This window comes from Leptonychotes weddellii, chromosome 6 (genome assembly GCF_054177405.1).
Source record: "Leptonychotes weddellii isolate Sample4059 chromosome 6, ASM5417740v2, whole genome shotgun sequence".
Lineage (NCBI taxonomy): Eukaryota > Metazoa > Chordata > Mammalia > Carnivora > Phocidae > Leptonychotes > Leptonychotes weddellii.
In genome coordinates this window covers 117,344,188-117,361,155 of record NC_138374.1, presented here as the reverse complement: position 1 = coordinate 117,361,155, position 16,968 = coordinate 117,344,188, and the positions used below count along the sequence as shown (strand labels likewise).

The 16,968-nt window shown below is 35.8% G+C and overlaps 1 protein-coding gene across 1 annotated transcript in view; it reads right to left on the bottom strand.

Annotated features, from left to right (window-relative positions):
* KCNT2 (potassium sodium-activated channel subfamily T member 2) overlaps positions 1-16,968 on the bottom strand; it is a 214,330-nt gene that overhangs the window by 149,402 nt on the left and 47,960 nt on the right. Inside the window, exons 7-10 of the mRNA XM_081825152.1 lie at positions 11,611-11,791; positions 10,219-10,383; positions 8,109-8,245; positions 4,165-4,228 (exon numbers count right to left, since the gene is read on the bottom strand). Of these exons, the coding sequence (XP_081681278.1) occupies positions 4,165-4,228; positions 8,109-8,245; positions 10,219-10,383; positions 11,611-11,791 (547 nt within the window). The remainder of the gene's footprint in view (positions 1-4,164; positions 4,229-8,108; positions 8,246-10,218; positions 10,384-11,610; positions 11,792-16,968) is intronic.

The following is a 16,968-nucleotide window of genomic DNA, read 5'->3' as shown; positions in this document are numbered from 1 at the left end:
TTTTTTTTTTTTTTTTGACATCTCTTCTTCTGGGTGTTCTCTGAGCTTCCTGGATCTGTGGCTTGGTGTCTGGTATCAATTTGGGGAAATCCTCAGTTATTATGCTTTCCAGTATTTCTTCTATTCCTTTCTTTCTTCTCCTTCAGATATTTCCATTACACGTATGTTACACCTTTTGCAGTTGTCCCAGAGTCCTTGGATATTCCGTCTGAGTTTGGGTTTTTGTGGTGGTTGTTGTTTTTCAGTCTTTGTTCTCTTCACTTTTTAGTTTTGGAGATTTCTGTTGATTTATCCTCAAGTTCAAAGCTTATTTCCTTAGCCATGTCCAGTCTACTAATGAGGCCATCAGAGACCGTCTTCATTTCTGTTATAATTTTTTTTTGTCTCTAATATTACCTTTTGGTTCTTTCTTAAGGTTTCTCTCTGCTTACACTACCCATCTGTTCTTGCATGCTGTCTATTTTACCCATGAGAGCCCTTAGCATATTAATCAGCTATTTTAAATGATTGGTCTGGTAAGTTCAACATCCCTGCCATGTCTGTTCTGATACTTGTTCTGTCTCTACAAATTGCATTTTTTTGACTTTCGGTATGCTTTGTAATTTTTTCTTGATAGCCAGTCATAATATACAAAGTTAAAGGAACTGCTATAAATAGATCTTTAGACACATGCAAGTAAGCTGGGGGTTTGGGGAAGCATTCTATAGTCCCATGATTTGGTGTCAGTCTTTTAGTGAGCCAACACCTCTGGACTGTGACCTTCACAAATGTTTTTTCAGTGTCCTGCCCCCTTAATTGAGAAAGGATGGCTAGAGTGGTCTGGAATTGGGTATTACCCTTGTCCCAGATCAGTTAGGCTCTGATAACTAGGTTTCCAGCAGGTTAAGCTCTGGTTAACTAGTTTCCCTGAGGGAAAGGTCTGTTAAGAGGAAGAGAATTCTCTGGTGTAATTCAAAATGGTTCCTTTTTCCTGACCCTTGCTGAAATCCCAAACGGATTTTTCTCTCATATTTATTGTGAGAACCTGGTCAAACTCCTGGAAGTAAATCTCACAAAATTATGGTATCCTTTCCCCAGGACTACATTTCCCAGGAGTTTTTTTAACTCTCAAAGTTGTCTGCACTGAACCTCCAGCAATTCATCAATTACAGTTCAGGTTTTCCTGCCCCCACACTGATTCCCAGGTTGATTTCCACTCATGAGTCTTTGCTGGGGTAAATCACTATTCTCCATATTTGTGTGTCAGTCTCTCCAATCTTGGGCATAATACTTTGCCCTGTTTCCTCACCTCTCTTGCTTTCCTCCTAAATCTTTTATACAATTTTTCATGTGTTACCCTATTTTTAATTTCCAGGAACTATTTTTGGTTCATTAAGTGTTTCTTGTTTTGACTTCAATTTTTTTTTGTTCTACAGCCTACTATTCTTGTTTTATATATATGTACACTCTCCTCAACTTTTCATATTATTCTGAGGATATTTGTTATATAATTTAAAATCTATTTCTTCTCCCAGAATTGTGTAGTTTTGTTTGTTTCCTCTGAGTTCCTCTTTTCTATACACTTTTTATGTTTGTTCATCCATTCTTTCTTTTCCTCGTCAGGAATTTACTTAAATGTTTAGTGATGTCTGTTATCTGAACATATGTAGAAATTAAACACTCAAAAGCTATTTGGGACTTCACTGAATGTGGGAATCTTATTTTCACACAGACCTTACTGTAGGGTGATTAATCTGTGATACTGCACTAGGGAACTTCAGACTTTACATATTTACACACATTCTCTCTTGTGATGTACCATTTCCCCAGAGAAAATTCCTCTAATATTGTGCCAGTGGAGATGTGGACCTAGCTATTAAGTTTCTGAGTCATTTGGAAGAAGCACGTCACATTCAGTGAAGCAACTTACTCTTTAATATCTTTGACTTTACCCCAACTCTCTGCTGCACCTACTGGTTCTGAGTGAAGGATATCCCTGGATCAAATTATGCCAACAGTAAACCTGTTCCCAGGGTGGGGAAAGGGATCAGCAATGGATTTCTGGAGAGATTCAGGGAATCTAATTGCTTCTTTTACAAACTTTTAATCACTATTCATATGTTTAGTCCCACATATAACCCTACTTACAGAAGCATCTGGTGCCTCTATTTCTTGAGACTTTTGAGGGTACATTGTAAAAAGCAGCCTGACTTGTTTCCTCTCTCAACTTAAATTTTAACTTCCTTCTGTCTAAGTCGGTTACCACTCATCCATCTGCTTTCTAGCTTCCAAACTTGTGTTAGTGCTGTCTCATCTACCATCTCCTTTGTCCTAATGAGTGAAATTTTTTATTCATTTCCTGTCAATTTAGCAGAGTGTCAGAAAGAAATGGAACACATTTGTTTAACTGAGTGATCTCAAATTCACAGTTTAAAGGGTACTCTAAAAGATATTATATATTTATTTATTAATGTTTATGCTTCTCCTTGTTACTCAAAACATTATTGATACTGGAGGACTGCAAGTACTTTAAAACCAAGTTACTGCTTAAGGGGCACAAGATTCACAATTACATAAGTTAAATAATTATGGAAACAGACAGTAGATTATGATCAGTTCAAATTCATTTATTCCATAAATACCTTTGGAGCACCTGATGTGCCAAACCAATTAAGAAACTCCTGAAATAGTACTTAAGTGAACTGAGGAGGGTGTGGTCTGAATTAAGATAGCAACCATGGAGAAGAAGGGGAACAGATGAATTTTTAGAAATATATAAAGAGAGATATTTCACAAATTTTTCCAAATTATATTTGCTCTATGCTCTTATATTAGTTTGGTAGCCTACAGTAACAAAGTGGAACAAACTGGTGGCTTAAATAACTGAAATTTATTATTTCCCAGTCCTGGAGACCAGAAATCCAAAATCAAAGTGCTGGCAGGGTTGATTCCTTCTGAGGGCAAGGAGGGAAGGATCTGTTTCAGGCCACTCCCCTTGGCTTATTGATGGCTGTCTTCATGTTCATATGGCATTCTCCCTGATAACTGACAGTCTCCAAATTTCCTCTTTTTACAAGGACACCAATCATATTGGATGAAGGTCCACCCTAATGAGCACATTATAACTTGATTGTCTTTATTAAGACTTTATCTCCAAATAAGTTCACATTATGAGGTACTGGAGGATTGGGCTTCAATATATGAGTTTTAGGGAACACAATACAAGCCCTAACAACCCTCTTCAAATAAAGGATGAGAAAATTAGTTTAGAACTGAATAAGAACTTAGGTAAATTAGAGTGAGGTCAACAGGAGAACATAGAGCCTGCCACATTCAGGACTCACAGTCTAATTTAATGTAACAGAGTGTCCTATTAAATGCTCCAGAAAAAAACCAAATGATGTCCCTGAAAGACCCATGCATAGATTGCCTTTCCTCAGTCACTACAGAAGCCATCAAGGCTTTATCTCTGTACCACAGATATGACTAAAGATAAACTCATCGGCTTAGAAACACAGGAGTTAATAGTACCTGCTCAATATAAAATAATAAAGTACTTTTTAAAAACAATAAAATTAGAATGCATGTTTAAAAACACAAGTTATAATTTGGTAAATTATATTTAATTTAATTAATTTAATTTAATTATGAGTTTATACAACTTTTTGCCAAAAAAAATCACAGAGATCATATAAGCCAAAAGGTGTCAAGTTGAGGTGTGCTTCCCAATCACGTGGGGATCTTTTAAAAATACACAGATTCTAGATCCCCACTTCATATACACTGAATAAAATTTTCATGAATGCATACTTTTTTAGAAGCTCTCCAACTGATTCTAATGCAGACTGCCTGATCCATCTGCTTTGTTTTGAGTTGAGGAAATGGAGACCATTTTAATGAAATTACATAGGAAAGGACATATTTAATAAAAATATATGACCTATTTCATTTTGATCAACAGAAAACCCAAGGACTAGTAGAAACTACTTCAAAAAACAGTTTTGTTGACACAGTCCATAATGCTGCTCTTCTTATATTACAGCAAAGACAGTTTAGAGATATTTGCTTCCCTTTAGCAATATTTTAAAGTTACCTATATTTAACATAGGCAGATTTTTTTAAAAATTTTTAAAAAATCTTCTAAGGGAATAAGAACAATTATGAAAGAGACTTTTAGAAACTTACAGATGATGTCCTATCCACTTCACAACGGCTGCTCAGAATAAAACAGGCCTCAGCATCATCCATCCTAAATACAGACAAAAAAATAATAATAATAATCATACACTGAAATATCTTTGTAGTGTCTGAAAAATAGAATTCCAATGCTTAGTCCAATGTACACAAAGTGCAAATAAACTATGAGTATCCTTAGGTTTAAACGATAGTTAGATTTCTAGCAGATCATGACTGTACTTGATTATAAACAAAGCAATGGTTGTTGAATTGACTATATAACTCAACAGTTCATAATGACAAAAATTAAAAAAACACTCAAATTTTATTCTCTTTTATGATTATATATTTTTTCATGTATAAACTAAGGGAGTTGTATTGGCCTTTACTTTATGATTAGTTACATTTTAACTGCAAAGTTACTCAATTAACTAAGAGAGAAGGAAGAGCTACTTAGTATTCTTATATCAAACTCTACTGTACATTTACATTTCTTGGAGATGATTCATCATCTTGTTCCCAACCCTTGTCCTTTATACTAAAGTTCTACATTTCTTAAATTTGGTGATAAACAGTAGGTTTCAGTGCTTGATAAATAATGTTCTAAAAACATAAATATGTTGGGGTGCCTGGTTGGCTCAGTCGGTAGAACATGCGACTATTGATCTCGGGATTGTAAATTCAACCTCCCCATTGGGTGTAGAGATTACTTAAAAATAAAAAATCTTTAAAAAAAAATAAAAACATAAAAATGTTAATTTCAAAATAAGGAATGTTTTATCTTTCTGATTCATTATGATAAAATAAACCTCCACCCCCCCAAATTTTTTTTCTATGCAGAGGAAAGATAAAAGTCCAGGAAATTAGATCAAACCAAACAGTTTTGGAAAAATATTGAGTCATGGTTATAAGATAATTAGTATTGCATAACATTTTCTAAACATCATCTTCAACAAAGCAATTCAAAATTCATGCAACTGACCTTTGGAACTGGTTTGGAGAATCCTACTCCTTGTTTCTTGCATGGGAAATTGTGTTGAAGAATGTATTAGTTAACATTAAATCCCAAATCTTTATATGACATTAGGATAAGAAATGAACATAAAATGAATACCTCTTTCTTAACCCAGATTTTTTAGTATTACCAGCCTGCTACCTCTCTCATCCTCATTCTCATCCTTGGTATATTCCAATGAATGAATGCTTCTTGTAAATGTGATTGACTTTGCTGAGAAATCATTTTAATAATATTAATAATAAATGAATTGTTAATCCTAAATAAATCATGAGTAAAAAGATAAATCATTTTCCCTCTACCCATCTAGGTCCTTGGCTGAGACTCCTCTGTAATAAAAAGACAGATTAACAGAAGAAAAGCAAACAGAAGTTTAATAACACGTATACCTCCTGTATACGTGGGAGACACCCTGGAAAACTGATTAACTCCTCTCCCATGAAGCCACCACCTTAAACACCATTTTCAGCTAAAGACCAAGATGTTTGGCTTACGGTGAGCCAGTTATGGGAACCTATCAAGAAAAGCACAGTAAACCAGCGTAGGTTGTTATACAGATTTAGGTCCTTGCTTTCTCCATTCACAAGAGTTTGCAGAGATTGAGTCATCCTCTTCCAAGTACAGAGAGAGAGAGAGAGACACCCTTATGGATGGAGATTTCCCTTATAAATGGAAATGTCCCTTACAAAAGGGTTAACTTCTACTAGGTTTTCAGTTTTTCCTGTGTCTGCTGTTTCTTAAAAATAACCAGCTCACAATAATCCTTACACCACTGAGACATATTTTGGGGTAGCAAATTCGGCTCCCTTCTATAGTATCAAGCTAAAATACTAACAGCTAATACTAATAGCTTAGATTAATTTATTAGGTAATAAAAAGCCTTCAATTATCGCATAAATTCATAGTGAACATAATATGGGAATTATTCTTATGTGAAGAACTTAATGCATACAGTAATTAAGCATATTGATTATCTATACAGATGAATATAAAGATCCAAATTATGTTAGTGTCTAAGCAACTATTTCTTTAGAGCTCCCAAAAAATGTATATAGATAGCAAATAGCAAACACCTAAAGCCATCTATTGCTTGAGGTACTAGGAGAATCTGACTTAACTCTTGTGTGTACACTGACAATATCTATGAAGTATTTAATCCACCGGAAATACTAATATGTTCTCAAAGAAGCTAAATTTCCTAATTAGGTACCATTCATTATATCCTGATGGTTTCTACTAACTTTTTTGTTTCAGAAGTTATTAAATCATTGAAAAATCTCACTTAAATTGCCTTACTGTATATAAATCAAAGATAATGTCAAAGTTCCGGTTACAAAATATCTAGTCATCACTTTGCAGAATTAAGCAGCAAAAAGGATTTTGGGAGTTTTCTTCTGTTCTTTTCCACTATCCACATACACACACACACACACACACAACATGCATAAACATACCCACCTCCATTAACACACATACTCAAGCCATCCAGAAAAAATAAAGCAACAAAATAAAAAACACTTATGCTCTCAAATTGAGTGAGGAGACTTATATTTAAGAGCACATAAGACAACTCAGGGACAAATATGGAGAGGTAGGATCCAAGGCCACTCCAAGATGGGCCACGTTTGCATGAAGATTACTTTGAGCTAAAAAGCAATCAAAACCCAGCAGATTCAGGAAAGCTCTTTATCTCCCTCCTCAACTGCCTGAAAAGAATTTAGACAGAAAATCTGCTCCAGGAAGGGAGCTATCACCATAGATAAATACATTATGATACAAACTAGGGAGGGCAGGCAAGGAAGAACCTAGCAAAGCCTGTTTGATTCAAGTCCTCCATGTCCCATTGTTTCTGAGTGGCCCAGCAAACATTTGTTTACCAAACATTTACTCTTTTTTTTTTCTTTATTATTAATATATAATGTATCATTTGTTTCAGGGGCACAGGTCTGTGATTCATCAGTCTTACACAATACACAGCACTCTTGTTCATCTCCCTGTAACTTGCTTTCCTTCCCCTGGTAGTCCCAGACCTCTACCCCTTCTCCTTAGCTCAGAGTGACATATTTTCCTGTCTTTGGAAGTTCCATGTCTGTATGGATTCCCTGTACGTACACTATTAAATTTGATTTTCTCCTGTTAATCTGTCTCATGTCAATTTGATTCTTAGTCCAGCTAGAAGGACCTAGAAGGGGATAGGATATTCTTCCTCCCCAACAAAGACATGTTTAAAACTTTAAAAGCAACAGAAAACATGGAGCAAAACCACCCCTGCTGAAGGTTTCTTCTGGCTTCTGAAACGACGGGTGTTGTTTGCAGAGGCCCTGACTCCCTGGTGTCCATGGTCGGCCCAACCATGTTTTCAGTCTGTTCATATGGAACGATCCCATGACCTGTGACAAAGGTGTGTGTCTATGTCACCTTTAAGCCAGGTTGACTAGCACATGTGCTACAGGAAAAGAGCAACTAAGACCCAGTTACCTTCCTCCAGCCCCAGGGACATCACAAGTGTCATCTGCCCGGTACATAAAACAAACTCTAGAATTTAAACCCTGACTCAAACTGCTTTGGCATTTCATAGAATGGTTAGCCCCAAATTTTTATTTGTGGAATAAAAACAGTATTCAGGGATTTGGAGACTACTCTAACAGTGAGTCTGGATAACTCAGCTCTTGCCTGACAGCTTGAGATAATCACACCATGCCACGCTCCTCATTGTGTTGTGTGGACACGGTCTGCTGAACATCCTTGCACTGAAGAAGGGAGCAAATACACTGATTTTATATTTTTAACCTTTCAATTTGACCAGCAGAGGGACTATGGCAAGATTCTGTATTCAAAAATATTTAAACACATCTTGCAAGACTGAAAATTGCTAAAATTTGGAGGAGAGAAGAGATATTAAAGTATTGCAAGATGGAAAATAGATAGGGATACCTACTTTGCTCTCAACAGATCCTGATCTTTAAGGGCTGAGCCTTGAAGGTAGATTACTCTTTGTGACCACATTGGAATCTGCAGTACCCTTCGAACTTGCACATCCATTTCAGTAGGACACAAAATCACCACATAATAATCCTATTCAAAACAAGGTGAGCAATGGGGCAAAATCAATAATGCTGTGTTTTATGTTACATAAGTAAACAGAATGTCTAAGAACATTTAGAAATATGATATAGAAATAAACTCCTGCTAGTAAGTAAAAATTTGTGTTTAAAACCTGGACATACATTAACATGATACTATAATAAACATAACTGAGACATATAAAAATCTCATAAAGCAACATAAGGTCATCCTGACCTTTTTCAATCTTATTAGTACCATGAAGAGAAGGTAATCAGTGTATACTCAGTAGACATTTCCAACCTATGAAGTTTTCTGTTATAACTTCAGGCTGATTCTAAAATATGTAATACATACAGGACAGAAGTGCTTAAAAATCAATTCATACTTCAAGTTTTTACTTGAATTCTGATGGTGATTTATATCATTTGGAAATATTATGAACTGATAATACTGAAAAATCTCTGATGAATATCTGAAAGGATAAGGATTCATAAAAATATTGATAATACAAAGTAAATTTAAAACTTTGAGATCACATATTTCAAAATTATGACCCTTTTGAAAAAATACAAAAGTACTCTGAGTGATAAGATAGTTTAATACACTGATTATAGGAATTACAATTCTTTGGGCAACATTCACTATTTTATCATCTAAAATGTATCTAGTGGAAATTTGGGGAGTTTTGAGAATATGCCACATTGATATCAGACAAAATAAATTACTAGGTATCAAAACCTGGGGCATCAAATTTTCCCAAAAATAGGTTTTCTTTATGGATGATAATGAGCAAAACCACAATTACTTAATATGAATAATAATAAAAACAACAAATAAATATGATGTTTCTTCAAAAATGCAAATTAATTTATATGAAAACAAAAGCATGTATGGTGTAATTTAAGTATCATTTATAAATTATATTTTTTTTAAATATTTTTTAAATAGTATTTTAAAAGATCTCCAATATAGTCATGAAAAAAAAAGATCTATTTAAGGGAGATCTAATTAGATAACTCAGTACTGTTTTGATCTCAGGACTGTCCAACCTCTTGACACAAATTTATTGAGGAAATACAAGACATTCAAGTAGCTCCTTACTATTTGGACTGAAAGTGCATTGAGCAGGAAAAGGAGATTATCTAAATATACACTGGCCCAGTACCACAGAGCAAGTGGCATAAGTATCTGAGGATTTTGGGGCGCCTGGGTGGCTCAGTTGGTTAAGCGACTGCCTTCGGCTCAGGTCATGATCCTGGAGTCCCAGGATCGAGTCCCGCATCGGGCTCCCTGCTCAGCAGGGAGTCTGCTTCTCCCTCTCCCGCTCTCCCTGCTCTTGTGCTCTGTCTCTAAAATAAATAAATAAAATCTTTAAAAAAAAAAATAAGTATCTGAGGATTTTATCTGCATAGACAGATGAAAAGATTTTTTTTTCTGAATTATTGTTCTCAATTCAGCTAGTTGTTGTCCAGTTTGGGGTCACTCATTGCTAGGATAAATAAGACCTAGGTACACTCTGGGAAACAAAAGGAAAAATGGAACTTTCAGACTTTCACATTTCTATCAGCAACACTTGATAAAACTTTTGATAATTTCAAGTGAGTAGATGATATTGTGAAATGACTTTTTCATTGTTTGATATCTTATGTTAAATTCCACTGTTTCATAAAAATGTCATTTGTGCATTACCCAAGGGAGAAAAAAAAAATCCATTTAATTCAAAGAAAACCTTTCTTTGTAGCATTAACATAATTCCATCTGTCTTTTAGTGTAGATACAGAAGGAAACTTAAAATACTGTGTATTCCTTAAGCATTTTTTTCTATGTTCCTGGTTATATTTGCAGTTCTTCATTTACTCTTTCTAAATTTGAGTGTATAAATAAAAATCCTCCAGAATGCAGGCTGCACCATCAGTTAATTGACTTGGACAATATGTTAGTTAGTTATGATCCAGCAAAGGCATAACATAATTTTAATGTACCTGAAGTCTTGGGTGAGCATAGAATTCATTTAAAAAGTCCATAAGTAAATCAATCTTCAGTGAACTGACACACAGAACAACATGCTTCTCAGTTTGAGCTCTATGTCGACTATAGTTTCCACCTGACTTTTGTCTCTCCATCCACAAATAGGCCAGCTGTTCAAACTGCAATGCATTTTCCACAAATGAATAAAAAACTTTAGACATGAAAATAAAAATCAATGCAATACATCCATTGTTTATTAGATACACTCAATTTCTTAGATGGAACTCACTGAGATTCAAATTATCCGTATTCCCTTCAACAACAGACTTTTCATGTGATTGCTGTACAAGTTGCTAGTGCTTCCCAGGGGCCTCAGGTCTCTACAGAAACATATTAATATGATTTTCCTATTATATCATAACAGCACTAAAAGGTTTGTGCCTCTGTTTTATGTCCAGTAAAGCAGGCAGCCATGATGTGTCATGCACTGCGTAAAGAGAAAAACATCAAAGGCCTTTCTTCTACCTTCTTCAACCAAGTTCAGCACCCATCTCATGCAATGAGAGATATTCTTCAACCAAGTTCAGCACCCATCTCATGCAATGAGAGATACCCAACACACAAGGTCACATTCTAGTTGTACAGCTGTAGTTGGTATGTAAGGGAAGTGGAGGGATGTCAGGAAGGAACACATGCATGATTGGATAAAAGTGGGAAGATCATTTTCATACCTACATAAAAGATATTTAGATATACTGTGGCCAGAGGTTTGTAATGGAAGATACAAGTTTGATTTGTATTTGCCATATCCTGTTTCTGACCTGCTCACCCATGGGCACCTAAGAGCTCACTGTAGGAAAGAGTTGGAGATTGCATCTGCTTATATTTAGTCTCCTTTTATATCTCTGTCCCTTTGCAACCACCTTATCCACTCCCAGAATGTTGTATATTAGTTACATATCATCTTCAGATTTTGTTTTAGTTGACCAACATACGTGATCAGTTTTTATTTATTGCAATATTTAGCTTTTATATTGTTTCAAGAACCAAAAGAAATCAAACCTTCATAAGTTTATTTCTTTGATCTATCATTCTGTAATTAAAACTATATTGTCCTATGATCTTATAATTAATATAATTAAATACCTTATATTTCAAAGAAACGTCTTCAAGAATTGAAATGAGATGTGAGTTATTTCAGTTGTGAACGGAGGGGAAAAAAGTCAGTTTCTAATATAATATGAAAAAGCGTTTCCTGAGACCATTTTAATTCATTGACTAGATACAATAATAACATGTGTCAATATATTACATTAATAAACCACCCTGCATTTCTTACTAAGCATGAAAGAGTTGATTTTATAAGATTTGCACATTTCTATAAAATTTACCCTGGCTCTGTTTACCTGTATGGGTAGAACCACAAGAGCAACACAGATCATGGCAACGACAAAAAGCTTGGAGGACCATGTCTCAGGGGTGACATCCCCAAAGCCCACAGTGGAAAATGTCACAATGCAGAAGTAAAGGGAGTCAAAGAGATTCAGCTTCTTCCCTATTCGTTCCAGATGTTGGATTCCACAAATGCTAAAGAAACAAATGTGCATTAAAATTAAAACTTTCAAATTGGGCACATTATTTCTCATTACTCTTTTGAAAGCACATTTCAAAAGGCATGCAGTAAGCTGGATCTTATATTGTACAATCTTTTTTTCCTCAGGAAAATATCATTTTTTAAGTTTTTTACCCATATTAACCAAATATAGTATTATTTTGATTGATAACCAAAAATTGTAGCCAAAATATCACAGAGTATACCGGAGTAGCATGTAAAAGGAATAGACTGAATTTCATGGGTGACTAACACAAACATTTTGAATGCATGCCAGAAAACATAGAGACAGAAATTGCTAAATTTATTCCCTGTCAAAAGAGTGATAGTCTTTTTTTTTTTACAGGAAGCCATCTTATTGTATAATGTGTGTGTGTTTCATATATATATATATATGAAAGGTTTGAGGAGTTAACAATTGCCAAGTCATTCTCAAGAGATCAACCATCTGTATAAAGCTACTAATGGTATAAAAGTAAGAGAGCAGCATAGAAATTGTTACAAGATGTTCCCAAAGTAGAACTGTTAAAATAGCACCAAAAATAGCACTACTACTGGCAAAGAAAAAAGAAAAAGAAAAAAAAGGAAAGGTGAGCCTTGGAGGGAGATAGGAGATTTGCACATAAATCAGTGTATAATGGCACACAATTCAGCAAGAAGAAAAAAAACAGGTATCGATGCATATTATAATATGGATAAACCACAAAAACATGGTCAGTGAAAGAAGACGGATGTAGAAAACTACAGACTATATGATACTGTTTATACAAAATGTCCAGAAAAGAGACAGAAAGCAGACTAGTGGCTGCCTGGGGCTGATGGTGGGAAGAAGGGTGATAGAAAAATGTTCTAAAACCGGAATGTGGTGATGATTGCAGAACTCTGTAAATGCATTTAAAATGATTGATATTTACACTTAAAATGAGTGCACTGTATGGCATGTAAATTATTCCTCTACAAAGCTATCCAAAAAAAATCAGTGTTTACTTTTGGATACTCATTCCAACCCCTATGCACAACAAGAAGACAGCTTGATTTTGATGACCACGAAGAGGTAATATTCAATGTTTAATTTTTCTATTTTCTTTTCTATCCTTTTAAGATAATCTTCCTATTTGTCTAGGTTACATATCAAAAAATATTTAATTATCTCAAATATTAAATGTTTTTTGATTGTTTTGTTTTTTTAAGGCAGAGTCTAAGCCAGTGGATAGGTAGATAGGTGGGTAAGCACACAGGTAGATAAACCAAGGGACAGAAGAGAAATAGTAGGGTACTTGTCATCATTTACTGCTGAGGCAGAGACTGTTCTTTTTTTATTTTCTATTTCTTTTTCTTTCTTACCTCCAGGTTTCCAGAATGGTTCAGCAAAATTGCCCTTGTTCTATGCTTAGGAATTTTGTGTGAGCTGCCAGGTCATATGGGTTGATTTGTATCAGTTTATTTGCTCTGCTGTCCCTATGCAATATAATAGCCAAACTAACTATAAGACTATTCAGATGGAGCCTTACTATAACCAAAGAGAACAACTGTTTGATAACAAATATTTCTGCGAGGTAGGTTTTTTAATTTTATCACAAAAATATGTATTTGAAAATGTAAACAGTTTATGCTCAACTTTTACACTTCAGTAGAAAATAAAATAAGGAAGATAAATTACATAGTTTAAGGATTCAAATGTTAAAGGTTTACTATATATTGCATAACTACACATTAAAAGTCAGTCCCTGTTCATAGATAAAATGTCCATTTTTTAATTCAGATAAACATTATCTTCACCTAAACTAGTATAAAAGTCTCCTACTCTGCTTCCTTGTCTTCAGATTGTTCTTTTTTTTTTTTAAAGATTTTATTTATTCATTTGAGACAGAATGAGAGAGAGAGAGCACATGAGAGGGGGGAGGGTCAGAGGGAGAAGCAGACTCCCCGCCGAGCAGAGAGCTCGATGCGGGACTCGATCCAGGGACTCCAGGATCATGACCTGAGCCGAAGGCAGTCGCTTAACCAACTGAGCCACCCAGGCGCCCCCAGATTGTTCTTTTTTTAATATAACCTATTCATAATGGCCACATTCACATTCCTTAAACAAAGCTTAGAAGGGCGCCTGGGTGGCTCAGTTAGTTAAGCGTCCAACTCTTGATTTCAGCTCAGGTCATGATCTCAGGGTTGTGAGATCAAGCCCTTGCCTTGGGGCTTAAGATTCTCTCTCTCCCTCCCCCACTCCCCCCTCCCCTTCCCTGTGGGTGCGTGCACTCTCTCTTGCTAAAAAAAATTAAAATAAAATAATTAATTAATTTTAAAAAGCTTGGCTATGTCAATCTCAGGTTTAAAAAAAGGCACTGGACGGGGCACCTGGGTGGCTCAGATGGTTAAGAGTCTGCCTTCGGCTCAGGTCATGGTCCCGGATTCCTGGGATCGAGTCCCGCATCGGGCTCCCTGCTCCTTGGGAGCCTGCTTCTCCCTCTGCTTCTCTCTCTCTCTCTCTCTCTCTCTGTCTCTGTCTCTCATGGATAAATAAATAAAATCTTTAAAAAAAATAAAAAAAGGCACTGGATTCTTACAATTTAAGACCACTTTGTAATTCATGATGTGATAGATTATTATAATAGCTGCCAATAAATCAAGCCTTCCTATGCTTATGCCTGTTTGCAACATGATATTGCTGTACTTCCCATCAAAAGTGAAATCTAGGGTGCCTTCATGGCTCAGATGGTTGGGCGGCTGCCTTCGGTTCAAGTCATGATCCTGGAGTCCCAGGATCAAGTCCCACATCTGGCTCCCTGCTTGGCAGGGATTCTGCTTCTCCCTCTGATCCTCCCCCGTCTCGTGCTCTCTCTCTCTCTCTCATTCTCTCTCTCTCAAATAAATAAATAAAATCTTTTTTTAAAAAAGTGAAATCTAGTTCTCCATGTCCTTGCATTTGAACAGCCTAATAACTTATTTGACCAACAAAATTTTGTAGAAATGATGGTGTGTGGATCACAGAGCAGGGATCTTACAAACACCCTGAAGTTTTTGTTCTTGCTGACTTAGAAGTCTGAGATTACCATGCTGTACAGCAGCCTGGTATAATCTACTGAAGGATGAGAGGCTTGTGGAAAAAAAAAAAAAATGTCCCAACTAACAGCCAGCACCAACTGCCAGACATGAGAGTCGGCCATCTTGGATGCTCCAATTCCTGTCAGGCCATCACATGACTGAAGCCAAGAATAACTGCAAGTGAGATCAGCAGGAAAACTATCCTGGTTCCAACCACAGAACTGTGAGAAACAACAAACTGTGCTGTTTTAAGCCACTACCTTTTAGGTGGCTTGTTATTTGGCAATAGATATGTGGTACATACAAAATTAATTAGACTCCAGCATCTGGATCTAATCTGGTTTTTCTCAAATTTTTCTCTCACTTTATCTCCCCTTCACTTACTATTTGGATGGTTTACCTATCATAGTATATAATCCTTACCCTCTATATCGAATTTGCCCAATCTATTCCCTACAACTGAAGCCCCCTCTCCATAACACCTACTGTGATTCCCATTTTTTGAACCCTAGCTCAAAAATGACCTCCCTTATAAAGACTTCATTGAATCTCAAGTTCAAGGAATTCCTAGAAGTTCCTGCTGAATTCCTAGAGCACATAGGAGTTCATGTCTCACATAGGTAAACTTTTACAATAATACCTATTTTTAGAGTTTAATATTTATCACCCCAACTCAACTATTACTTACCCTACTGACACTATTCACACCTATATTTTTATTTCCTAGAGCACTTAGTACAAAGTGCTTCATAGTCACTCATTAACTAACTGCTAAAAGAACAAAAGAACACCTGCTTAAACCATACTCAAATAATACATGCAAACAAACTCCAGAAAGCAGTTCATTCATGTGTTTCTGCTTTTTATTACTTGCATAACCAACTCCCCAAAACTCAGTGGCCTCAAACTGTAATAATTTATCATTTCACATGATTCCGTGTGGTAGGTGGGAATTTTCTCGGGTTTTCTTGGGCTCATCCATGTGGCTGCATTGAGCTAGAAGTCTGGCTAGAATGAAAGGTCCAAGGTGGCCTCACTCCTGTGCCAAATGGCCAGTGTTCACTGTTGTCTGTTTGCCTTGCTTGGTTATTCTCCATGTGACCACCCATCCACCAATAGATTCAGTCTGCTTCATTACTGTCCCAGGGCAATGATAGCAACTGAAAGTCCTCTTCAGACCAAGCTTTATCTGCCCCATTCTATTTGCCAAAGTAAGTCACTAGATCAGCCCAGATTGGAGGAATGGCTGTGGAAATAGACTCTGTCTCCTGATGAGAAGAGCTACAAAATTTTGTGATCATGTTTTTCAATCCACCAAACTGTATAAGTGAGAATACTTATCATAACTTATATAAATCTTAATAAATATTATTGAATAAATCATGTTACAGTCCAAGATATTTAATTGCTTTGATATAACTGTAGTTAAAATCATGCTTGCAATCATTTTTTATAATCCTTATGTAAAATGCCATTTTACTTGACCTAGAAAAATCATGTGAAATTTTCACATATTTATCAATATCACACTTAAGATTCAAGACTTGATATACCTTAATACTCACTAAATCAATATGAAAATGAAGACACCCATATCAGCTGTTACACACTTGGTATTATTATACAAAAACAAAAATTAACATTATTTTTAAGGAGTAATAAAGGTAAATACACTGAATTACTTTTAGAGTTTTTCTCTGATTTTTTTTTTTTAAGATTTTATTTATTTGACAGAGAAAGACACAGCGAGAGGGGGAACACAAGCAGGGGGAGGGGGAGAGGGAGAAGCAGGCTTCCGCTGAGCAGGGAGCCCAATGCGGGGCTCGATCCCAGGACCCTGGGATCATGACCTGTGCCAAAGGCAGACAGTTGACGACTGAGCCACCCAGGTGCCCCAGTTTTTCTCTGATTTTGAATAGGTCTGTCAACCAGTTTCATTTAGGTCTCAATTAATGGGCCACTGCTTCTGTTTATGGATAACAATGTCATTACATTTCAAAAAATACTGATGTTTACATATCTTCTAAGGCCATAAATATTTTTGTAATAAATAAAGGAACTTAGTTCCTTCTTCCCAAGAGAAAATAGGACAGAGAATAATTAATATCTAGCC